Source organism: Platichthys flesus, chromosome 3 (genome assembly GCF_949316205.1).
Source record: "Platichthys flesus chromosome 3, fPlaFle2.1, whole genome shotgun sequence".
Classification (NCBI taxonomy): Eukaryota; Metazoa; Chordata; class Actinopteri; order Pleuronectiformes; family Pleuronectidae; genus Platichthys; species Platichthys flesus.
The window spans coordinates 27,449,717-27,474,626 of record NC_084947.1 but is presented as its reverse complement, the minus strand read 5'-3'; the positions used below and the strand labels follow the sequence as shown (position 1 = coordinate 27,474,626).

The 24,910-nt window shown below is 41.7% G+C and overlaps 1 protein-coding gene and 1 long non-coding RNA gene across 4 annotated transcripts in view; one reads left to right on the top strand and one right to left on the bottom strand.

The window, feature by feature from the left end:
* Positions 1 to 1,445: 1,445 nt before the first annotated feature.
* golga1 (golgin A1) overlaps positions 1,446 to 24,910 on the top strand; it is a 40,877-nt gene continuing 17,412 nt past the window's right edge. The window contains exons 1-18 of one of the 3 annotated variants that reach the window (XM_062384939.1): positions 1,446 to 1,626; positions 3,260 to 3,557; positions 9,751 to 9,841; positions 11,478 to 11,552; positions 12,546 to 12,643; positions 12,723 to 12,755; positions 16,614 to 16,742; positions 16,975 to 17,144; positions 17,424 to 17,535; positions 17,686 to 17,769; positions 18,043 to 18,168; positions 18,350 to 18,445; positions 18,847 to 18,942; positions 19,319 to 19,414; positions 20,219 to 20,359; positions 21,208 to 21,282; positions 21,719 to 21,808; positions 22,030 to 22,132. In XM_062384939.1, the coding sequence (XP_062240923.1) occupies positions 3,429 to 3,557; positions 9,751 to 9,841; positions 11,478 to 11,552; positions 12,546 to 12,643; positions 12,723 to 12,755; positions 16,614 to 16,742; positions 16,975 to 17,144; positions 17,424 to 17,535; positions 17,686 to 17,769; positions 18,043 to 18,168; positions 18,350 to 18,445; positions 18,847 to 18,942; positions 19,319 to 19,414; positions 20,219 to 20,359; positions 21,208 to 21,282; positions 21,719 to 21,808; positions 22,030 to 22,132 (1,744 nt within the window). In that variant the 5' untranslated portion in view covers positions 1,446 to 1,626; positions 3,260 to 3,428. Of the gene's footprint in view, positions 1,627 to 3,256; positions 3,558 to 9,750; positions 9,842 to 11,477; positions 11,553 to 12,545; positions 12,644 to 12,722; positions 12,756 to 16,613; positions 16,743 to 16,974; positions 17,145 to 17,423; positions 17,536 to 17,685; positions 17,770 to 18,042; positions 18,169 to 18,349; positions 18,446 to 18,846; positions 18,943 to 19,318; positions 19,415 to 20,218; positions 20,360 to 21,207; positions 21,283 to 21,718; positions 21,809 to 22,029; positions 22,133 to 24,910 lie in introns of all 3 variants that reach the window. The other 2 variants (XM_062384938.1, XM_062384940.1) reach the window with 2 other exon arrangements.
* Positions 17,624 to 18,912, bottom strand: LOC133950809 (uncharacterized). The gene is made up of 3 exons (XR_009920418.1): positions 18,797 to 18,912; positions 18,037 to 18,201; positions 17,624 to 17,754 (listed from the first exon to the last, which is right to left on the bottom strand). It is a non-coding gene; the product is annotated as an uncharacterized LOC133950809 (long non-coding RNA).

Genomic DNA, 24,910 nt, shown 5'->3' with positions numbered 1-24,910 from the left:
AGCACCCTTATGTTCGAACATGGTGTTTGTTATGGACAATCCATGGCTAGCACAGAAGTCCAATAACAAACGACCGCTCGGGTTCAGATCAGGGAGGCCGTTCCTCCCCACCACGCCTCTCCAGGTGTCTCCATCGTTGCCCACGTGGGCGTTGAAGTCACCCAGCAGAACTACGGAGTCCCCTACTGGAGCCCCATACAGGACTCCATTCAGGGTCTCCAAGAAGGCCGAGTACTCTGAACTGCTGTTTGGTGCATACGCACAAACAACAGTCAGAGTTTTCCCCCCTACAACCCTTAGGCGCAGGGAGGCGACCCTCTCGTCTACCGGGGTAAACTCCAACACCGCGGCGCTCAGCCGGGGATTTATGAGTATCCCCACACCCGCCCGACGCCTCACGCCCTTGGCAACTCCGGAGAAGAATAAAGTCCAACCCTTATCCAGGAGTACGGTACCAGAGCTGAGACTGTGCGTGGAGGTAAGCCCCACCAGATCTAACTGATAGCGCTCCACCTCCCTCACAAGCTCCGGTTCCTTTCCCCACAGTGAGGTGACGTTCCACGTCCCCAGAGCCAGCTTCTGCCGCCCGGGTCTGGTCCGTCGAGACCCCCTACCTTCGCTGCCACCCATGTGGCTGCGCACCCGACCCCAACGGGTCTTCCCACAGGTGGTGGGCCCATGAGATGAAGAGAGGGGGGGTGCCACGTAGTTTGTTCGGGCTATGCCCGACCGGGCTCCGTGGCAAACCCGGCCACCAGACGCTCGCCATCGAGCCCTCCGTCTGGGCCTAGCTCCAGACGGGGGCCCCGGGCTTCCTCCGGGCTGGGTCCCATCTCCTCTTTTGTCGATATTCATTGAGGGTTTTGAACCATTCTTAGTCTGGCCCCTCACCTGAGACCACTCTGCCATGGGAGACCCTACCAGGAGCACAAGGCTCCAGACAACACAGCCCTCAGGTTCACGGGAACACGCAAACCTCTCCACCACGATAAGGTGACGGTTCAAGGAGAACCGTCACCTTATGTGACTTGTTTGTTCTCTGAGAGTTTTATCTAAATTCTGCCAAATAGGGTTTGAATTTTAGGATAGTCTTGGGCAGTAGTTTTTATTTTATTTGTTCTCCTGAGGAGATGGCTCAGGACCCTCAATTACACGGTGGGCTTTGTTAAGGGTAGATACTAAGTTTTCAACATCATACTGAAAAGATGCCTATTTTAGAATTAGCATTATTATATGGTAGTTGAATATTCTGTCATATTATGACATGGCAGTGTTAAATCAAGCTCTGCAGAATAAGTTAAAAAAATTCAAATAATAAATAAACTTTTTCCTCTGACGGGTTGAACATCTCCGTTTGCAACTGAAGGGGGTGTGTTGCTGCTGTTCCTTCTCCGACCTGTGCGCGGCGCATGCACCGCCTTGACGTCAGCAGTCACGTGTGTCGGGGTGATGACGTGTAGCTCAGCAGCAGCAGAAGCTAGCTTATACAACCGTGCACCGCCACCAGATCCTACCTAGAGTCACCACCAAGGCGTGATCTTTTAGTGTGTTAAGAAAACAAAATGAAGCACACTGTCACTGAGCAGCTGGAGACCTCGCAGGCGGATATTGTTCGGGGTTAATATGGTAAGAGAAAGGCAACTTCAGAGAACGAGCAAGCTAACGACTGCTAATAACAGCCGGTGGTGGTCATTGTTGTGGCTAAAAGAGTTAGCTGGCTAGCTGTCTGTCAAAACAGTGTATTTGTATATTTACCAATGGCGCAACCATTCTGGAGTCTTTTACTTTGCAGCAGTTTGTGACTTCACTTAACACATTAGCAAGAACATCGAGTTAAGAGTTGGGATCTACTGCAGCTCAGCCATAGGAACAAATCCAGTGACAAACTCTGAAAACTCCTTTTGAAAATCTGGCTTTGCTCTTTCCACTGCAGTCATGTGTGATGAGCTGCATCGCCTTATCTCTGTGGGAGCATATGACTGGCTGTCACTCAGGTGCCTATTGCATCACAAGAGGAGCATCTGCCTCGAGAAACAACATCATCAGAAATAGTTTGATAATTGCAGAACTGTTTCGAGCCCTTAGATACGGTGATCCAGCACTTTGGCAATTCAGGATCTGGATGGCAATCGGAAGGACCAAATGATAGTTATAGTCAGATTCAGAATCTGCTGTATTGGCAAAGTGTTAATATCAGAGTACTTAAATATAAGCTAAATACACGTGCTAATGGCTAAATATGGGTGGGTGAGATAGGGGGTTACAGTATGTACATTGTATGCTCTTGCTCTATCTATCTATCTATCTATCTATCTATTTACAGCTTACAGGATTTGTATTGACAAATTTGCGAACATTTGTATGTCATGGATATGTCAGAATTGCTTGCCTGTTATCTTGTATGATAATGATTATAATATATGTGCAATGCATTGCACTACTGCACACATAACTAGAAAAAATTCCTCCTGCTGAGAAATTTAAATGTGTGCCTAGTGCTTGTTACCGGCTCAAGAGAGAGATTAATAAAAGCTGCATGTTTATAACATGATTCAGGTTGGTGAGAGAGAGAGAGAGAGAGAGCGAGATCCAAACCCTTGTGAGCCAATCCAAATAGCCAACAACAAACAAAAATAGGAACAAACACAAAGGCTAAACATAAATCCAACTTGCTATTGGCTTGTATGACTGTCTATAGACTGCCATGTAGCCCGCTCAATAGTCATCATCAATAACTATTCACCTTCTAAAAACGTGCTACTGCTTGAATAGCAAGTTGCTATTAGCAACATCTATGACATCGAAGGAATCTTTCCTGGCAAACACACTGGAAAAGAGAAAGCTACACTCTAGCAAAGCTCTCAAAAAACGTGCGATCATTCAAAAACTACAAGTCCTATCTGTGAAATAAAAACTCTATGAGGATCCCAAGACACTGCCGAAACTACAAATATAAATATATATATATAGTCAAAACATTTATCCATGGGAGCGAGTTAGAAAAGTGTGACTCCTTCCAGAAATTTCCTCTCAAAATGAACATTAGACCAAATAGGGAAGAGACAGCTCTATGCTTAGGCGTAGTCCTTGAATAACTGCTTCTTACTCAAAAACTATAAGTCCTTTCTGTGAAATATAGACACCGTAAGAATCCAAAATGAGCAGGTATTGTTGGGCTCATTACATCAATGTGACTGTTGCAGCTAAGTAACCACTGTTTAGGAGATTTTAATAAGTGTCTCTTTTCTTTCTCTAGAAGTAAGAGAATGGAAGAACCAGCACAATCTGTCTTTGAATGGTACTGCACCAGGACGTGGCTTTGTTTCCACCCTCTGAACACGGAGCCTTAAACTCCATGCATCACGTGAAGTAATTTACTCTACAGACACTGCAAATTGTACCACAAAAGAGATACTGACAGGCTAGACATGTTTGCTAAGTTGAAGAAGAAGATTGCGGAGGAGGCGGCCACAGCGCCTCGGAGTGGTGTCCGTATACCACGCACCATCAGTAAGGAATCCATCACCTCAGTGGGAGCAGACTCGGGCGATGACTTTGTAAGTACTCTGTGAAATCCTTGCCAGTCACAAGCTTAATGCTTTGAAGTGTTTGCATGTGCTTCCTTTGATTGTTTGCTTTATTGCTGGTGTACAACAAACTAAGGGTGGGAGATATAGGCACAAAATTATATTGCGATATTTCAAGGAAACAGTATTTATGACGAAAATGAAAAAAAATTATGAGCAACATTTAATATGTGATTGCAACTTGGAGGCAGCAGCATTTATTAGTGTGAAAAAAATTAAGGGCATTTTCCATCCTTCTTTTCCTTCTTGCATAGTTTGCACCAGGTGTCTGGTTGACCTGTTAGCGGATAAGACCTGGTGACGGCCTTTTCTTGCTCTAACAGCCTCTGGAATTTTTTTTGTCTTTCGGTGACCAGTTTGTGCTGAGGTATGCCTATTTCCACTTCCCGGAGTGCCCACTGCTTCGAGCTTTGAGCAAAGGCAGCCACAATCTTTTTTCCAACTCGCACTGGTGCTCAATCCTGGGGTCCTTCACACTCCTGTGAAGGAATACAGAAAGATAGTTAGTCTCTCTCTCTATCTCTCTCTCTGCCCCCCCCCCCCCCTTTCACACACACACACACACACACACACTAGTGTGACCAGATGATTTATTTTTTTGATATTTTAGCAAATCAGATTGTCATTAAGCTATAGGTCAACGCATTTTTAAGATATTCTTATCACAGATTCCTCCAATGGCTGCACCATCAGGTCTGTGCAATAAACAGATGAAAGCACATCAATAAAATCAATCACACATATTTTACAAAAATTAAACGGACATTTTTATTAACTTGAGGCAGGAATTATTTCCCATGTCAATATGACCCATGACATTAATTGTTTTTGGACTGCCTGCTATTATGGAAAGACGTGGGGGTTATGAAAGAGAGGATTATGATTTTTGGATTTGTTCTTGCTTGATTTTTTGAGAAAAGTGACATATTTCTCATAAAATAAATTACAAGTTTAGATTTTTACCAATGGCAATGTGTCGTCGATGGGCAGATAATTGACAGTCTGGTTCAGTTATTGAGAGCGTCAGCTAAGACAACATCGGCTCAGATGTTTGTTGTCACACACTGTTTGTCCACTTCCACTCGCAATATTTTGTCCTGTGTGAGCCACGAGGCAGGAGTTGTGCAGCTTTCAGTCGTTGTCGATGCAGTGCACTGTCAGGCTGATGTACGGTTTTCGTGGTTCAGCTCAACCACAGGTCCGTAGTTGAGGCATAAATCTCCACCAGCTGCTACTTTGTCGCTGCATGCTTCATACATCGCAGGCAAGGATATGTAACCGCATCATCCACTGCTTTTTCTCTTGTCATTATTGATAACCCCTAGCCAGAGCAACTAGTGAGAGCAACTAGCGAGAGATACTAGCGATGCCACAGCGATGCTCGGCTGAGTCGTTTGTTTACTTTTGGGCTGCGCATCCCCAGCTGCTCATGTCTCCTGCTCGTGTGCCTTCATAGTCTGGTTGTACCCAACGGTGTGTTCTCGCTTGAAGTGTGGGGATTCTCATTTTTTATGACAGCAAATAGAATATCTTTGTTTTCGGATTGTTCGTTGAAAAGATTACACGATTTAATCGCATTGGGCTTTATGAAACTCCTGGACATTTAGACTTTTTTTCCATTTTGTAGAGGAAACAATTAACCAATGAATCAAGAAAATAATTGATGGATCAATTACAAGGGGAAATAGTTAGTTGGTTGCAGCTCTACAAATTAATAACTCTTAATTGCCACTAGATGTGTTTCTGGCCTAACATGTACTTACGTTACACTGCGCTGTATTGAGCATTAGTTATTTGATACCACCCCATAATGTATTCTTAGATTACTGTAAATGTAGTTTGTATGTGCTGTGAGGCAGCTCTGTGCAATCTAGGGCCAGTTGTCTAAATGGTAGAGATTCTGCAGCAGCTCCTGATGATGCTGATGGCCTTGGTCCAGCTGCATTAGTAATCCCATGTGTGGCTCGATAAGAGCCTTTTACTGCCTACCTCCTGTGTAATTGAACCCAAGGGACCAGCTCATTGTGCAGCATCACTTCCATATTTACAGGTGTTCAGTATCAAATCTCCCCTCACACAAAAATAAATAGCAGCATGATGAGATGAATAACTTTGAATTCTTGAATGAGAATTCCAATGAAATAAAGCAGCAGGAGTTAAATCTTATCCAACTTTATAAAATCTGAAAGCTTTATTTTTTCTTTCTGCATGTTGTGTTTCATTACACAAGGGCAAAATAAATATGACTAGTTTTTTGAGAGCTTAATTAAATATCACAGTAATGTCCGAACAGTACCCTACTAGCAAAAGTATGAGATTTCATTTCATCTTTGTTCATACATTGATTCCATTCAAACTATTTTCAGTCTAGCCCTAATGATAAATAATTTTAACAAAGAGTAAATATATTATAAGGTAATCAAGGATGGATTTTCTTGTCATATACTTGGTCACAGGTCAGTTGTGATTGGTTAATTGTCTGTATATATATACACTCCTGATCAAAATCTTAAGACCAGTTAAAAAATTGCATGAATTTGCATTTTGCACTGTTGAATCTTAGGAAGGTTCTAAGTAGAGTTTCAAAATGCAAAAAGAAGAAATGGGAACAAGAGCCCAAAAGTTGTGAGCAGGCAATTTATTGAAAACAACAATTTAACTGAAGTAGGCTGTTCATCAGCTGATCAAAAGTTTAAGACCACAGCTAAAAAAAAAAAAAACCCTCCTAAAACAGAAATTAAAGTGTCAAAAACTGACTCCGTAATGAGTAGCTCCACCATTATTGTTGATCACTTCAAAGATTCGTTTTGGCATGCTTGATGCAAGTGTTTCCAAAAGGCTAGTGCGAATGTTGCACCAAGTGGTGAAGATGGCTTCACAAAGGACATCTACTGTCTGGAACTGAAGTCCATTTTTGTAAACTTCCCTTGCCATCCATCCCCAAATGTTCTCAATTGGATTAAGATCAGGGGAACACGCAGGATGGTCCAAAAGAGTGATGTTATTCTCCTGGAAAAAAGTCTTGGTCAGACGGGCATTGTGAATTGGAGCGTTGTCCTGCTGAAAAACCTAGTCGTTACCACACAGATGAGGGCCCTCAGTCATGAGGGATGCCCGCTGCAACATCTCCACATAGCCAGCTGCTGTTTGACGCCCCTGCACAACCTGGAGCTCCATTGTTACATTGAAGGAAAATGCACCCCAGATCATGATGGCGCCCCCTCCACTGTGCCGCGTAGAAAACATCTCAGGTGGCATCTCCTTGTCATGCCAGTAACGTTGGAAGCCATCAGGACCATCAAGGTTAAATTTGTTCTCGTCAGAGAATAAAACTTTCTTCCACCTTTGAATGTCCCATGTTTGGTGCTCCCTTGCAAAGTCTAAACAGGCAATTTTGTGGCGTTGAAGGAGACGTGGGCTTTGAAGACGTTTCTTGTTTTTGAAGCCCTTCCTTCACAGATGCCGTCTGATGGTTATTGGGCTGCAGTCAGCACCAGTAATGGCCTTAATTTGGGACGAGGATCGTCCCGTGTCTTGATGGACAGCCATTCGGATCCTCCGGCTCAGCGCCGGTGAGATTTTTTGGGTCTACCACTTGAGTTTTTTGTTCCATAACCCTGAGGATCTTTTAACAAATGCAAAATGACTGTCTTACTGCGTCCAACCTCAGCAGCAATGGCACATTGTGAGAGGCCTTGTTTATGCAGTTCAACAATCCTACCACGTTCAAAGACGGTGAGCTTTTTTGCCTTTGCCATCAAGAGATCTTAACAGTGTGATTACTTGACAGGAAATGACATGGAATCCAAATTTTTGCACAGATTTTGGCTTTTAAAGGCTGTGGTCTTAAACTTTTGATCAGCTGATGAACCGCCTATTTGAGTTAAATTGTTGTTTTCAATAAATTGCCTGCTCACAACTTTTGGTCTCTTGTTCCCATTTCTTCTTTTTACATTTTGAAGCTCTACTTAGAACCTTCCTAAGATCCAACACTGCAAAATGCAAATTCATACAATTTTTTAACTGGTCTTAAGATTTTGATCAGGAGTGTATATATAGTGCTTTTTCTAGTCTTGATAACCACTCTAAGCGCTTTACAGTCCGGTTTTCACATTCACCCATTCCCACACCCATTCATACAGTGCTATGGCAGCACTTTTCTCGATGACTCCTTCTGGTTGGAGGACGACCGCACTAACCCTCAGCCACAGCCGCCCCACAGTTGTCACTGTGGATTGGTTCTGAAAAATCTAAGAAAAATCTGAGATCTGTCTTATTGAGTAGAACCTTGGCTGTCATCGATCAGGACGTTCTAGGTAAAAGGGCATGGTTGTGACTGACACTTCAATATTAAATGCATGGAGGCTGGATACTGTGTTACTAAGTCTTAAGACCAACCAGTGTAACATGAAGCCCTGTTCAGTCATTTGCACTTGATTTAATTTGTATGGGTCGGGCATATTACTCAGGTCACCCCAAACAGTGTGTACGCCTACATCAGAAAGGAAGAGTAGGTAGAAGAAGGATAAGAGAAGAAAGAGATGGAGTCGTTGATGGTGGACAGTGAGTTAGAGAAATTTAGTTTGTTTGCAAAGTGTTTTTGGTGAAGTTGGTTTATATGAAGGTGCTCATATTGTTTTTTTAAGGTTGGGTAAATCTTTAGTCAAGTCTTCAAGAGTAATGCTCATTTCATTGTTTGTAGATAAAAATATATGTGTTCAATGAAGCTAAAAGGAACAGAGCAATACTTCACAGGGAAAGCCTGACTCCTGAGGCTGTAGTGGCATCTCGGTTCGATTGGATAAATTATTAAGTGAAGCTGCTGAGTAATAGAACTGTCATCTGATACATTGGCCTTGCGCTGTTTATTGAGGTGTCGATTTAATTGTAATTTGTTAAATTACCAATTTGGTCATTATTCTACCCCTGAAAAATCCATGATGTTAAAATAAAAAAATCTAATGTCAACAATTAAAAGCCTTCATTTATCAAAATATTGAATGCTGCTGTGCAATTTTATCTGAATTGAAATCTACAGCCCAATAAAATTTGCAAAACGTAAAAGAGTCTTAAAAGGTAAAGGTAAAACATATAAATAGGAATGGGAAAGCATATTGCACCATATTACATTACCTTGACAATGCCAAAACATGAGGATTAATTTGGCAAATTAAGTACTTTTTCTTATACATTCTTTACGTCCTTTATGGCCAAGACACCAAAGGGACCAGCTGCCTGATATCACCATGTTCCAGGCTCCTGCTTTACAGAGTGTTCAATATTTACTTTACTCCACTTGAGTAAATGGCATCATCTGCCAAAATTTTAAAATAATATCTGTTTATATGAAAACGTGTTTTGGATTATTGATTATTATTTACAATAATAATAATTCATTTTGTTTATCTAGTGTGTTTAATGATGCTCAAATAACTAGGACATTAAGAGCAGTTCTGAAGAAGTGGATTTTGAGTAGTATTTTGAAGGTGGCAGGTTGATAGAGTCTCCTGATAAGTTTGACTCAACAGTTCCAGAGGGAGGGGGCAGCTATGGAAATGCTCTGTTGCCCCATGTCCGGTGCTTGGTCCTGTTTCGAGGTCAGAGTAAGTTGGCCTCAGAGGAGCGGTGGGAGTGTGGTGATGGAGCATGTCAGTGAGGTAGAAGAATGAATTAGATCTAATGTGTTACAGGAAGCCTTTGAAGTTCCTGAAGGACAGGTGTATGGCTGGGAATGAGATATATTTTTGAGATGAAGAAAGGCAGTTCTCGTGATTTGGTTGACATGATGTTCAAAGGAGAGGTTAGTGTCCCAAACGACTCCATGGTTGTGATTGTGTAGGGTGGGAGACAGAGGGAATTAGTCAATGTATGTCTATTGTAATGTCAAAATTGGGATTGGTTCCTCCTTCCATGCAGGTTTGTTTACTATTGTCACAACACTAGGAATTATGGGTAATTCCTTTTGGCAAAGTCTGCAGAAATGCTGATGAATTGTGCATAATGGCCCTCAAAAAGTCTGCAGGAGAGCCTTGTGCATTGGATGATTTCCCAGTGGGACACCCCTAAAAGCCCTCACATAGGAGTATGCTGCAAGTCATACCTTATATAACCAGTATCAATAGAATAACAAGTGATGCCTAATGCTGTGTGTGTGTGTCTTCAGGCATCTGATGGCAGCAGCTCCAGGGACGACCTGCCAACCCAGCTCCTCAGAAGGAACTACCAAATCCGGAAGCTGGAGGCCAAGCTATCAGGTAGGACAGTATAAGCAGCTGGAGGAATGAGGTTGTAGCTTTCAGGAGAAATCATTGTCCAGGATGAGGAAAATTTGAATCCATGTCTGGATTCAAATTCTGTGTCTGTAATCAGTTTTAATCCCTGTCCATACTAACACACATCACGTGACCACACACTTAAAGTAGGCATGTATAAACAGTAATGAAAGTGTGTGGACAGGGGAATTGTCGTAGATTAGTTGATATAAAGCTCATCTCCCATGCATGTAAGCACATGTATCGTGGTAAACTGCAGAATTTAACTTCACAAAGCTTTTAGTAAAGACAATAGGGTCAATTGATTCAACACTGGTACCCGAGGATATTCTCTTTTAAAGCAATTGCAACAACCTAGTTCTAGTGTCCCTTTAAATTTTTTAAACTTTTTTCGTGTCGAGTATTGTCTGACAATCATAGATCTTAAATGGCAAAAGTTCTTTATTTGTAATTTTTAGCAATTTTAATTATCACGTTTTTCTTTTTTTGAGAGGAGAAAGCATCTGTGGTTATTTCGCCTCCTGGTCATCATGCACATTCATATGAAATTCAGTTTTTTAACATCTCTACTTAATTTCATAAATGAAGAATACTGCCTATAGTTTGCAATGGTAAACAACACACACACAATAAAACCACAGCCTATATCTTTTCTTCTCTGCATATGCATATAATGAGAAAAATTACCAGCTAAACATGTAGTCAAACATTACACATTATGTGTCGTATCTTCAAATACTAATACTCTGCATGTTCTAAAATGCAGCACGGGTGTTAGCCGTGGTTGTTATCATCTTCCTTGTTAACGGTTATTATTATTTATGTCTCATAATGATGTGATCATGTACTGCTGTTTGTACTCTTAGTGTATGTTCAATGGGACAAAGTTGTAGTATATTAGTTCCATCATTTCTTGTTTTGGTGTCTGTCTCTCCCATTCTTGTGAATGTGATATCTGGGGGGGTTTTCTTCTAGCAATCTGATAAGGATGAACTGTTGAAAAATCTAAGCTCACCGTGAACTCAGAAAACATGTATTTGGTCGTAACACTAATCATAAAGTTCACACAAATGACCAATAAAATAAAAGGAATAAATTGAGACATTCTTTATCCAAAAGGTCAAAGGTCAGCCTTACAACGTTAAGCAAAAAAGCTTTGGCCACCAGAGCAGTTACAGAGGGGGAGATGTTGACCATATTTCCTGCCAGTTTATTGGTTGGTTTAGGCTTTCAACTGTGAGGCAGGAATTCTTGTTATCCCCTAGTTCCTCTTTCCAGTGGGAGGCTTATGTGACTTTGCACACTAAAAATGGTTAAAGATTACACAATGTCATGCAACCTTTTAACTAATGTGTGTTTCTTAGAAAAGACAATCATTATTAGTTTTACCTTCCATTATTTCTCAATCATGTTTTCCCTTTTGTTTTCCCCCCTCTCCTTTTGTTCACTCTGTCTTTACTGTCATTTCCTCCTCCTCCTTCTTGTTTGTGTTTTGTTTGTGTTGTCATCTGTTGGTGTGTGTGGGTGTATGTGTGCGTGTCTGTGTGTGTGTGTGTGTGTGTCTGTGTGTGTGTGTGCTGTTATTATCCCATTCTTTCACCTAACTTCCCAACACTAGACTACGCTGAGCAGCTACGAATTATGCAGAAGACCAAGGAGAAGCTTGAATTTGCATTAGAAAACCATCAGGATTGTACGTACCTCTTCTCTCCTCCTAGCTTCCTTTCTCTCACCTGTCTGACAGCTGTAATGAGCATCACCAAGTGCATCATCGCTTTCTCCTGCAAAGACAGAGTTTTCTTCTAGATACTTATATCATGGGCTTCAGAGGTTTGCTTTGGGAGCGCTGGATGCTTTTTTCCTTTTTAATGTAAACATCCACACTCAGAACTTTTACAATTTATTGAGCACACCGATTTCAGAGTTATTTATGCACTGTCACTTTGTCGATGTTGGGCTAAACTGTTGGTCTTGAGGGTGACCCCTAATGTTTTTGGGAACTCCCTGACTTTGTCTCTGCTCTTAAATCTAGATCTTTGCATGAGAAAGATTGTATTAGAAACCTCATGTCCACTGTTCACAGCATTTTTTTTAATGCAGATGGCTCCTCTAGCTTTCCAGCCAATGTCTACAGGATAACCAGATTGTTTCTTCACAACTCTTTACACACCACATTATCTTAATACATTGGACCAGCATCTTTGAATACTGGAAATTTATTTGAATCTATAAAATGGAACGACATTCATATTTGATGATGCATTTCATTTTTTTGTTGCAGCTAGATAGTTGAAATCCATTGAGCCTGAAGATTTATGTGGTGTTATACTGTTTTCTAAAAAGCCATGTAGGAAAGAGGTTTATCCTCAAGTATTAATGCTGTGATATAGTAAAAATTGTGAGTAGTAATGAACTTAAAGGCCTTTTTGTTTCACTTCTCCAGGGTGGATTGTTTGTTTGATATATATATTGTGATTCAAGCTTCAATAGCCTGCATTCTATTGTTTGCCATGCATTGCTTGTCTTTGCTTCAGAGATAATCGCACATAGTGGTAGTCTGACCCACAACTACTAACGGTTTCACTGTCTGTGATTTTTGTTGTCTTTGTTTGCATATAAACCTTTCTCTAAGATTCCCATATTCCTTTGTTTCCCTTTCTGGTTCTCTTACGTTTTAATAACTCAGCATCCATAAAGAAACTTCAGGACCAGAATGAGTCTCACCAGACCAACAGAGCCAAAATGACAGAAGGGATGGCTTTAGCTCTGGAAAAGAAGGATCAGGTAAATCACTCTGTCCACCGGCCAGGGCAGTGCTGATTATTGGCTTGTGCATTTATCTCTTACTGTCCTTCACCTGCAGGAATGGATGGAGAAGATGGCCAGTGTGGAAAAGGTAGGTGTTTCTTGGTGCCTCTTTTATTTTTTTATGTTTTGATTTAGTGTTTCTCACCAAAACATATTGTGTGCATCCATGAGCTCTAACGAATGTGTTGAGTCAATTTCTTCCTCATCCTCAAAGATGATTTCTAGAACATGAAATCCATAATGGCTTAAACCATTGCAATGCTTCGTTTCTTGTTCATCAGTGGAATAGAGCGTAACAGTGACATACCACTATTAAGAATGCGTCTGATTCTGTATGTTAATTTCCGATTCATTTGATTGGAAGGAAAACAATATTTGCAAGCACAAAAAAGGCCAAGGTACTGGACAGTGAATAAATATCTCAAAAGTAAAGAAACCTCACATCCCATATATTGCAAAGTTTCCTTCCAGCGCTTCTTCTTTATTTAACATTGTGGTGATTTTCACCCCTTCGAACTCTTTCCTCATATCTAAAGAGCTGCAGCAGGTTAGAAAGGGAAATCTTGGTTACTCCATGGTAAAAGTAATGTAACACTGAACCATCTGGTTGTAGCCAATATGATATTCGTGGTTTTCGTTAACATTTCGATGGTAACAGCAATCTCCACCAATCATCGCAGGGAGTATCACCCTACTAGCTCCCCCAAACGGCCATGCCAGCTAGCCACTAATCAATATATACAGCAAATTCTGCCCCTCTCCTACACACCAGGGGTCCGATTTATAACCGTTGCATATGCACAAAGCGGGGCCTGAAACATGCGTACGCCGCTTCTCACGTCAAAGTTGGGATTTATTTATTTAAATTTATTTATTTAAGTTGGGACGTTTTGGAGACGGGAAAGTGGCGATGCAGACGTGAGGTGGTGAACTGAAGCCAGATTATTGATCCACTTCATCATTTACATTTAAACCAACAGCTTAGTTTTACTCGCACAACATATCTGTTTCACACAAGCCTTTTTATTAAAAAACATATAAAACAACTTAAAGCAAATTACGTTCAAATTCGATTTAACAGCGGAGTTACGGAGCTGAGTCATTAATAGTTTTTAATAATATCTTATAACACTGCGTGTCTCATCAAATCACTGCAGTGAACGTGACTGTGCCATCAGGCGTACAGGCGCAGGAGATCACAGGAGATCACTTATAAGAAATGAAGACATTTTCCAAATAATATCCCAGAGTGGGGGCAAGGATCCACAGATGTGAGGGATCGGTTCGATTCTCTAAATAAATAAATACTGCCGTGACAGAGGTGCGGGGTTCTGCGTGATGTGTGCATGGGAATGGAAGGACGAGGAGGAAGTGAGGGTTCAGCGATTTCTGATCTCACACATTGTGTTATCACCAGTAGCAGCGGCAGAGTATCAGTGTATTTTCTTTATTAGTGACTTCCCTGCTGTCCCATAAAGTCGCTCTTCACCTCCACCTCACTAATTACAGTGTCAGAAAGTTGCACTTCCTCTTCACATCGCTTGATGCCGTGCCTCCGTCAGGACTCACGGTGGAAATCCATTGGTCAGGTGCATCATTTAATTGCGTTAAGGTGTACGTGCTCACGGTTTTATAAATCAGGATCAGCTTTGAACTTGTCCAAATATAAAAAAAATTTAAACTAACAATTTAGTAGCACCTGAATGGCACTTACTTGTAGCACTTTGTAGTTTTGCTTTATTTTTGAAGAAATTGTACTTTCTTGCTTCTTGTGGTTCTGGGTTTGTACCCTCGGGGTTGAATGCACATATTGTAAGTCGCTTTGGATAAAAGCGCCAGCTAAATTAAATTTGACCGGGAGTGTGGTGTATAGGGCTCGAAAGGGCAAATGATCTCCCTTCACTTTTTCGCTTTGCCCTGTGAGCCCTTCCGTAAAATGAGCGGATCAAGGAAACGAAAAGTGGACGATGAGTGCCGAGTGTTTAACACGGAGTGGACAACAAAATACCTTGTCACTGAAATCGAAGGCTGTATGCCTGATATGCCGAGAAACTGTCGCAGTTTTCAAGGAGTACAACATCAGCCGTCACTTTGCTACGAAGCAGGCTAACTACGCTAGCAAGCAGTCAATGCAAGAACGGGCGGCTACGGCCCAGAGGTTGGCGGTTAATTTACAAACTCAGCAACATTTTTTTCATCGACAAACTGCGATTCAAGAGTCAACTACCAAGGCAAGTTTTTTGGTGGTATTTGAAATAGCAAAGGGTAGCAAGCCTTTCTCCGGAGGCGAGTTTTTGTTAAATTGCCTTGCAAATAAATGCTTTGCTACTTGTTAAAGGCCAAATCCTTTCATGTAATGATTTTTCCATGTAATTTATATTAGTTTGCAAAAATACTCCATCCATCTGGTGTGTGCAAACCCGCCCGTCTGTCAAATTTTAGAACCCATTGTGCCCTGCGAGTCAAAAAGTTTGCCCACCCCTGATTTAGTTCAACATGTGACTGGTCCAACTCATAACCGCGGCCACACATTAGATCTCTTTAACCTTGGTCTGAGCATCAATTCCTTGACCTCAGAGGAGGTATTTGTCTCTGACCATCTGCGTTAAGTTTGAAGTTTCACTTTGTTTCATATGCGCTCGTCCTCAGGGTCTCACGGCATCCTACCCACATCACTGTGGGGCGGTGTGGCCTAGTGGTTAGAGTGATGGTTCTTCAACAAGAAGGTTGCCGGGCCAAACCCCACTCTCTCCCATCTGCATGCCGAAGTGTCCTTGGCAAGATACTGAACCCCTAAATGGCCCCTCATGAATGTTGAGTGTACCAATTGTAAGTCGCTTTGGACGAAAGCGTCAGCCAAATGACATGTAATAATAATGTAATGTAATCACTCCTAAAAGAAGTAATGGATACTATTGGCCCTAGCCTTCTTAGAATAATTAATTGCTTCCTTTCCTCTGGCCAAGTCCCCGATTATTTTAAATAAGATACCATTCAACCTTTATTGAAAAAGCCAAATCTTGACGAATCACTCCCACAAAATTATAGGCCCATTTCAACACCCCCTTACATATCCAAAATACTTGAAGAGGTGGTTCTGTCTCAACTGCTAGACGTGTGTAGACACAGTGCGGAGACTGCTCTCCTTAAAATGATAAATGATTCACTAATGTCTACCGATCCACGGAATTACTGCTCCTTGACCTCAGTGCCTCATTTGACACCATGATTCATAACATTCTGATCCATAACGCAATGTGTTGGCATATCTGGCAATGCTCTTAGTTTGTTCAAGTCATATTCCTCACACGTCATCCTTTGCTCCTAACACAGAGTCCCTATCCAGCATTAAGGAATGGATGTTACTTAACTTCAGTTAAATTACAATAAAACTGAATAGTTCGGTCCCGACCAGCTAGCAGGCAGCCCCCCCATTTTCATTACAACAACCAGTCTTACAGAGTTAAAGTTTGATGTTCCTGATCTCTCTCTCCCATCCCCCATCTGTCTCTTTTCTACTCCTTCAATGCCCCCCATCTCCACTCTTACCCATTTTCTCTGCTCACCAGAACCGGTCGGAAGCAGATGCCCGCCACACTAAGTCTTGTTCTGCCAGAGGTTTCTCTCAGTTAATGATGAGTTTTTCTCTCCCGAGTCGCCATAGTGCTTGCTCATTGCGGGAACTGTTGGGTTTTCTCACAAACTTGAGGTCTCAACCTTACCTTGTTTAGATAAGTACTATACAAATAGTTAATATTTAAAGTTACTATTTTACATTGCGAATAAAAATGTTTCTCTTAAATTTCTGTTCATATCATATGGCTCCAGAGTGCTATTAGAAGTGAAAACTCCATAGGAACCTTAAACTGTTGCTTCTTTTAACGTGTACGTCCTTAAAAAATGGACAAAGCACATGTATATTGCAATAACTGTTGTGTTTGTTTAGGAGAAGATGGCCCTTTCAGCCCAACTAGAAGAAATGATGGCACAAAGCTTATCACTCTTCCAGAAAAGGGATGACCTGGATGAACTGGAGGGCTTTCAGCAGCAGGAACTCGCTAAGGTTAAACACATGGTGTGTACATGTGGAGAGATTTTGTTAGACTAAAAACAGTGATTCTGTATGCCACTTTTTAACATTTTAACTGAATTGAAAATTGGAGATGAGTTGGAAAGACATGTACGAAAGTCTTTTTGGCAGTGTTAGCATTTGAAAGCACTGTTTGTTGTTGTGACCAGGGGTCTAAGCAGCACTTGTGTATGATATGTTGTTAATTTATGATTTATTTCCCATTTATGTCTATCAGTTGCTACAGAAGGAGGAGCAGCTGAGCCAGCAGGAGCGAGAGCTCCAAAAGAAAGATGCAGAAGTTCAGTCAACAAAGCGAGAGCTGTCTGAGGCTCGCGGGAATCTCCAGCATCTTGAACAGCAGCAGAAAGAGAGCTGCACACTCAAATCTGAGCTTGAAATAGAGCGGTAAGTGGACTAAAGAAAAATAGGTAGGTTTATGGAATTATACCATTATGATCAGCTTCTGTGGTGAGGAAATATCCTAGTAGAATTTCAGAATTACATGTTTTATCATAGGACTTTTACAATGTAGAACAAATTGTGACTTAGCTTTCCAATTTAACTAAGAATTATTTTAAAAGTATAAATAGGGCAAATGCTTGTAAAACTAAATAATTGTCAAAGATCATAGCCGTTTTTTGGGTGAAAGAATACCATTGAGTGTTTCTCAAATTATTTGTGTAGAGAGGAACTGCTGCTGCTTCGAGAGGAGGCTGACAAGAAGATCCTTGAGCTGGAGGGACAATGCCAGGAGCTGCAGTCAGTCATCAAGCAGGTCTCTAAAGACTTCCAGAAGGTCAGCTTCAACAAATAATCACACTTCATTTACACAACTTCTCTTTTCAAAAGTTTTCAAAAAATAATTAAGAAAAAACACTATTTATTCATTGATCATTTGTCAAGGCACGTTTTTGGTCATGCAAGTGTGGGCAATTCGGCTTTTCAGTCACAGAGTATGGTGTCAGCTTTAGAGAAGTCCCTCCATGATTTGCAGACTGACCAGGATGCCCTGAAGCTGCAACAGCAAAAGGTGAGAACATACACATCAGTACAAGTTATCTTTTTTTAGCCTAATTCAGATAATTCAGTATGGAAAATGTATACATGGCAGTAAAAGACAATAAAATTGGCCACATTAAAGGAATATAAGACAATGTAGCTGATTGTTTTGAGAACAGTATCAGGAATCAGCCTTGTGTTAAAGATGAAAGAAATCCTGGTTTAAAACAGAGATTTAAACATTCTTTTTCATTTATAAAGGAGGAAACACGGATTATGTACTTTCTTCTCTTTGTACCATTAGGCTGCTGTAACGGAGGAGGACAAGGAGCGGGTGTTGTTGGACCTTCAGAAGAAAGTAACTTCACTGGAGAGACGACTACATGGGAACCTGAGTCAGGATGAGCATCTTCAGGAGCTTCTCCAGGAGGTGAAGAACATCTAGACCAGGGCTGACTTTAGTCTAATGGAAGGAAGGATGGAAGGATGGAAGGATGGAAGGATGGAAGGATGGAAGGATGGAAGGATGGAAGGATGGATGGATGGATGGATGGATGGTTAAAACACAGAAGCTGAGCAACTATTTATCAGTGCTGCTGTTGGCTTTTCAGAAGTCCAGTCTTGAGCAAACTCTGGAAGGGACCAGAGCAGAGCTGCTGGCTGTTCGGACTAACCATGCTGATACTGTCAGCTCTCTGGAGGGCCAGGTAAATCAGTGCAATTGCTCTTGTGTATACCATTATCTTAGGTCACGTCCTTGTATCTATTATCATACTGTGTGTAACCCAATCTGCAAACCCTGTGAATATGAGTAGATGTAATTTCTGTTAATGAAGTAGAATGACATCATGTTACTCAAAGAGAATATTGTTCTGCAATGACATGATGTTATGCCCACTTAAGCCCCACTTTGATCTTATTCACAATTTCAATAAATGAATAAATATGAAATACTAAACTTTGCTACAGGTTAACAAAATAGGTGCACAAAACAGGTACACCTTTTCTTCCAATCCCATCCTGATATATAGTATATAACTTCCAATCCAGTTTCATACCCAACGTTTGACTGTATATGTATGTTGACATAGATGTCTCTTGTCTGAAGGTATCCAGAATGAGTGGCAGCATTACTGAGCTGCAGACCCTTCTCCGACACAAAGAGGACTCCTCAAGGGCCTACAGAGAGAGAACAGATACACAAGTAAGTAATTAGAGACAAGTCAGAGGAAAAACATAAAGTAATGATGTCTCTCATTTGGATGGTTGATGTGTTACTCAAGGATTCAAGGCTGAGAGTAGAAGATCATGTTTGTTTGTTCTTCAGGTGTTGTTTTTTCACACCATTTATTTTTCATAATTATGTCAGACTGAACTCATGAGATCCTCTAGACTTTCTGCGGACTCTCTCCGGCTAGCCTCCTAGTATAAAGTCTGCAGAATGTTCAGAGGAGATCCTGTAAAAGTAATAAAAACAAGAAGAAAAATAATATCTCCTTCTGCGTTTGTGACTATTCACGGACAGTCTTGTCATGATGTGGAAGTACACTGTCAGTCATTGAAATATTTTCGTGTTTCAGGTTGCTAACCTGGAGCAGCAGATCATAGAGAACAGTGAGAGACTTAAGAGTGCAGAGCACCAGATCACAGAGAAGCAGCGACACATGGATAAACTGGTGAGGTCCATGATATTATTGAGGCACATTCATTATGAAGGAGCACTATCTATGTACTTATCTGAAAAATATAAAGAGCTTGACCAATCAAATAGTGAGCAAGCTGGCCAATCCGAGCTGACTGAGCTTTAGCGGGAGGGGCTGCCTTAAAGGCATAGTCTCTGAAAATTCCCTCATCAACTCACCACTATGCTGTTGGAGGGGTGGGTGAAGTGATTTAGTCCCAAAAAAATTCTGGAGTCTCAGGTAGGGCTGAACAATTAATTGCATTTGCGATAAAATCGCGATTTGATAAAACGCGATTTTCTAATCGCAGCGTGCGCGATTAAAACGTGCGAACGAGAGTAGGCATGTATTCTGTAATGGAATACGTTTTCAAAGTATCCTTCCCAACACTGGAAATGTTACTGACTTGGGAGCAGAAGGACACCTACAATAAAAAAAAAAATGTCGGAAAGAATATTGTACAGTAAATGTATCTAATATTGTGTTGGTCATATTTAAATCATTCATTATGTTTTTTTTGGGAGAAAAAAATCGCATATTAAATCGCAATCGCAATTTTGGGGGAAAAAATCGCAAGTAGATTATTTCCCCAAATCGTTCAGCCCTAGTCTTAGGGATAAAAAGTGTTTAGCCCAGGCGATCCCAAACTGCTCGTGTGGTGTCATCGAAGTGTCCACAAGCCCCGAAAAATCACGTTTGACTTGAAACAAGGTCATTTAAACCATGCTTTTTGCCATTTTTTGTTTTGCTACAATTGAATTAACATTGTCCATTTTATTTATTTGGTGTTTTCTTCAGGAAGGAGTGTGGATTGCAGAGAAAGCTTTTCTGGATCAGCAGGTGTATTTGTTACAGCAGCAGAGTGAGGAGAAGGTCGGCCGACTGGAAGAAAGCATTATCTCCTTAGAGACCGATAAGCAGACGCTGCAGGACAGGATGGTTTGTTCTGCTTATGTTCTCCACTTCTCATTTATTAAAAACGATTATTTATGTGGTGGCATATAGTTCACCTGGTAGAGCTGACGCCTCATCGAGGCTAGGCCTTATCCTACGCAGGCCTGGGTTCGATTTTGACCCAGGGCCATTTATGCATGTCCCCCCCACTCTCTCTCTCTCTTTCCCCGACGAGTCATCTTCTTCATGTTTAAATGCAGCCTCATAAACTCTGGAGCCAATCAATCAAACATTAAGTGACTTCATGTTCTGATCAGGTCCTGATAACTAGTAATGAGCGTTTATTAGTTCAAGTGAGAGCAGAGTGGACGAGGACACGGTACACACCAACTGAAGCCTCGCTCCGATCATGACGCAGCTGGTCACTGAGCAGCTGTGACCAGAGAAAATATGTGTTTCACTGTTCTTCTACAAAGTCACTGACCGGCTGCTACACGTGAACAAGCTCTGATCTCACTGCATGTCTCGCTTTGAGCGAGTGAGTGGTGGCGGGTACTCCACCAATTTATCATCCCGCGTTAAAACGTTAATTATGACATCCCTAGTTTTATTAGTGCTTAAATACCTGAAATGAAGAATTGCTGTTTTTTGCACTGCCATTGTTACAATAGCCCATAAAGGACAGAACAAACACGGGCTCTAGTGAGAACCATTCATGTGTCTCTCCTACACACTTGAAAGAAGGGAAAGGGTATTCTGTAGGTCGAAACCTGCAATTTCACCTCTAGATGTCATCAAATCCCACACACTGTTTTTTTTTCAATCAGCAGTATAATAATTGTCCATATGAATGTACTCATTCTAGTAATTTCCTTCCTGCTCTTGGGCTGTAGGCTGATCTGGAGAGGCAGAAGGATGACATGAACTCAACACTGAGGCAGCGGATAGAAGAGCTGGAGCAAGTCAGAGTAAGTTCAAAGATAACTCTTCTTCATATCTTAAAACAACAGACAAGCTACAATTTTGCATGTCCATATAAAACATGGCCAAAGATTCAAATAATAAGCTAAGTATGGAGAGTGCATACCTGTGCCAAAGCCCTGGAAAATAAGTGAAATGTTGAAAAATGCTCTGACTCACAATGTTAAAGAAAATAACATAAAATCCCTGCATCGAATCCTTTGTCCGGAGTCTAATGGAGTCCCAGTATACAATGAAATAGGCTGAAACCACATGCCACATACGAACATCTGCTAAAATTGGATTCACTAAGAATATAAAAATTAAGCTCTGCTCTAAAAACTCAGTAATAATGGTCATGGACTCTGTCAAGGGGATTTTCATATAGGAAATCAGGAAGTATTCATAGTCCTCCTCACTCCCTGTTTATGTGTGTTCCCTCAGTTGGAGCTGAGCAGTCGGCAGACAGTGAGCACAGAAATCGCCAAAGCTCTCGAAGAAACCAGGCGACAGAAGGAGGAGCTGCAAACACAGGTCTGTGAATTAACACTCACCAGGTAGTATTCACAGTAACATACTATTAACAGCTCCCTCTTGAACAATCACAGACACTACATTCAACATTCATGTCTATCCTTTGACTGGAAATTGCTAACTCACAAATTGTGAAACAGTGTAGAGGAAATTCAGAGCTGGTTTGTAATTCTGTGTGCGATTGTGAACACATGTACTCTTTATCTTTTTCTTGATGTCAGGTTGGAGAGCAAGCCACGTCCCTTCAGATGTCACAGCAGGAAGTGTCCACTGTCACTGAGAAGCTAGAACTAAGACAAGAAGAAATCAAAACTCTCCAGAACGGTGTGCACAAATACACACACACCTTCTTACAATATGTCCTAAAGCCCTTACTCACTCAGCAGAGATGTTCACTTCTTCAAGATTCAGTGTGTAAAATTTAGGTGAAAAGGATCTCTTGGTAGAAATTGAAAATAAAATAATCCTCGAGTTGTTTTGGCTGGTGTGTTTCATCTAAATTGTACAAATTGTTGATTTCTTTATCCTAGAATTGTCCCATTATATTTAAAAACTTTTTATTTACATCAGGAGAGGGTCCTCTCTACAGAGGCCGCCATGTTTTTACAGTAGAATAAACACCTTTGATTTTATATAACAACTGAAGCTACCACAGGTTCTCTTTCATATTTGGAAGGGCATCCTGAGGTGAGAGGTATTCAGCTGCAACATGCAATTTTACCACTAGGTGTCACTGAATTCTACCCACAAACATTTAAGTGTATCAGCAATTCTTGTCCCTCTACCCCAGTGGTTCTCCAAAGTGGACACTCCCCAGGGGGGGCGTGATGTCAGAGATGAAAAAAAAAAAAAACTCCCTCAGGGGCAAAATGCTAGGGGATAGACTGACACAGACAAATCAAATACTGTTTCTTTCCTGATCCACCAATCAAAAGAGGAGTCTTATCATTTGAACACAGAGGCACGTACGCTTCCGAGTATAAAAGTTACTGCATGCATGATCAGCGCTCACCCTCACTGAGATAACACCCTGCAGAGCTTGTGCGATTGCTCTTGTTTTCCTCTATTATTCAGATATTCATTGCTTGCTTTATAGTCTTTTTAAAGACTCACTCCTTCCTTTCCATTCTGTTCTGTCTCTGTCTACATTGTGTACTGTTCGTTTTGTTAGGAACCAGTGCCTAATACAGCCTTATTCATTATTCCTGTGCAAGTCGCTCACAGCCACACATACAAACACACTCACAAGACCACAACGTTGCAATTACAACTTTATTAACAACTTATCACATACACTGTATCAGCAAACAAACACAACCATGGACAAGTTTCTGATTCGTAAAATTCAGGCAACCGATGCGCCAGTTGCGAAGATGCCAAAGCTTCGCAAATATTACGAGAGCCATTTGCAGTTTGGTTTCACCGTCACTGGCACGAATGAGCAATGTCCTCAGTGTGTTTTGTGTGCCGAGGTGCTGGCAAATGACAGCATGAAGCCTTGCAAATTAAAAAGGCACCTCGACACCAAACACCCTGACTTGAAAGAGAAGCCTCTGGACTTCTTTAAACGTAAACGTGATGGCCTCCAGCAACAACAATCCACCATCTCCAAGCATATACTACAGTCTCCAAGCAGTGTCTGGAGGCATCGTATGTAGTTGCTCGTAGAATTGCTAAGCTTGGCAAACCCCATACAATTGCTGAAACACTGATTTTGCCGGCCGCGCAAGACATGTGTAGAATAATGATGGGAGAGAGTGCAGCTGCTAAACTCAGCGCAATACCTGTGTCAAATGACACTGTGTCTCGTGAATATCAGAAATGTATAGTGATATCAATGGGCGTGAGCTTGGCCTCGTAGCTCGCGTCCAGCAAGTTGCTTTACTTGTGCAATGGACACACTGCATCCCGAGGCACTTGCTGCCAGGAAAATGCCACCGCTCTTCGAGTCAGTGCTTCACCCGGCCGTGAAAATAATTAACCATATTAAAGCTTGACCACTTAACTCCCGTTTGTTTGGGGTCCTCTGCCAGGAGATGGGGTCAGGGCACGAACAGCTGTTGCTGCCCACTGAAGTTCGCTGGCTCTCCAGGGGGCGGGTGTTACAACGGCTGTATGAGCTGCGAGAGGAGGTAAATAGTTTTTGACTGAAAGTCAAATAGATCTGGCGAAGCACCTGGATGATGCCATGTGGCTTGCCTCTCTCTCCTATTTGGTGGGTATTTTTGACCGGCTGAATGGCCTTAACCAGTCTTTGCAAGGCCGCTAATCTAACGTTCTGCTCCTTGCTGATAGAGTGAATGCAAAAAATTGCTCCCTGGCATGGTCGCATCAGATCTGGAAACTGCAACATTTTTCCCAGCTTTGCACATTTAATTGCAGATGCGCGTGGCACTGATTTCTCCTCTCTCCTCCAATCAGCTGCTGATCACCTTAAGTACTGAGAATCAGTTTGGGTCCTATTTCAAAGAGGACTACCGTTCATTCGCCTGGGTTGGGGATCCATTTCTCTGCTCAGCAGACTAACTGTCAATAGACATGCAAGAGCTGAAGAGTGACAGTAGACTAAAGTATCTGTTTACCACCTCCCCTCTTTCTTCATTCTGGGTAGCATTGATGCCGGAATACCCTCAGCTTTGCAACATAGCCTTAAAAATGATCCTCCTTTTCGCGTTGACTTATTTGTGCAAGGCAGGCTTTTCAAGACTGACTGCGCTCAAAACTAAATATCGCAACCGCGCACAGATCGAGAATGACCTGAGGATATGTTTGTCAAACATTGCCCCAAGATTTGAGGACCTTTGCAAGGCAAAGCAGGCTCATGTCTCACATTGACAGACCTGTAAGATTGTTTTAAATACCACAAGAGGCCCATAATAATAACAGCAATCTATCTATGGAGGTGTAGTTGAGGGCGGCGGTGGCGGGTGGCGGGTGGGTGGCGGATGGGTGGGGGGGCCCCAACTACCCCTAACCAGCTTTGGGGGGGGCCGTTTTTGCAAAAGTTTGAGAGCCCCTGCTCTACCCAATCATAGAAGCCTGAAGTCAGAGGTTGGAGATCATGGCTTTCAATCAACATGGTGGATATTGGGTTAAAATATA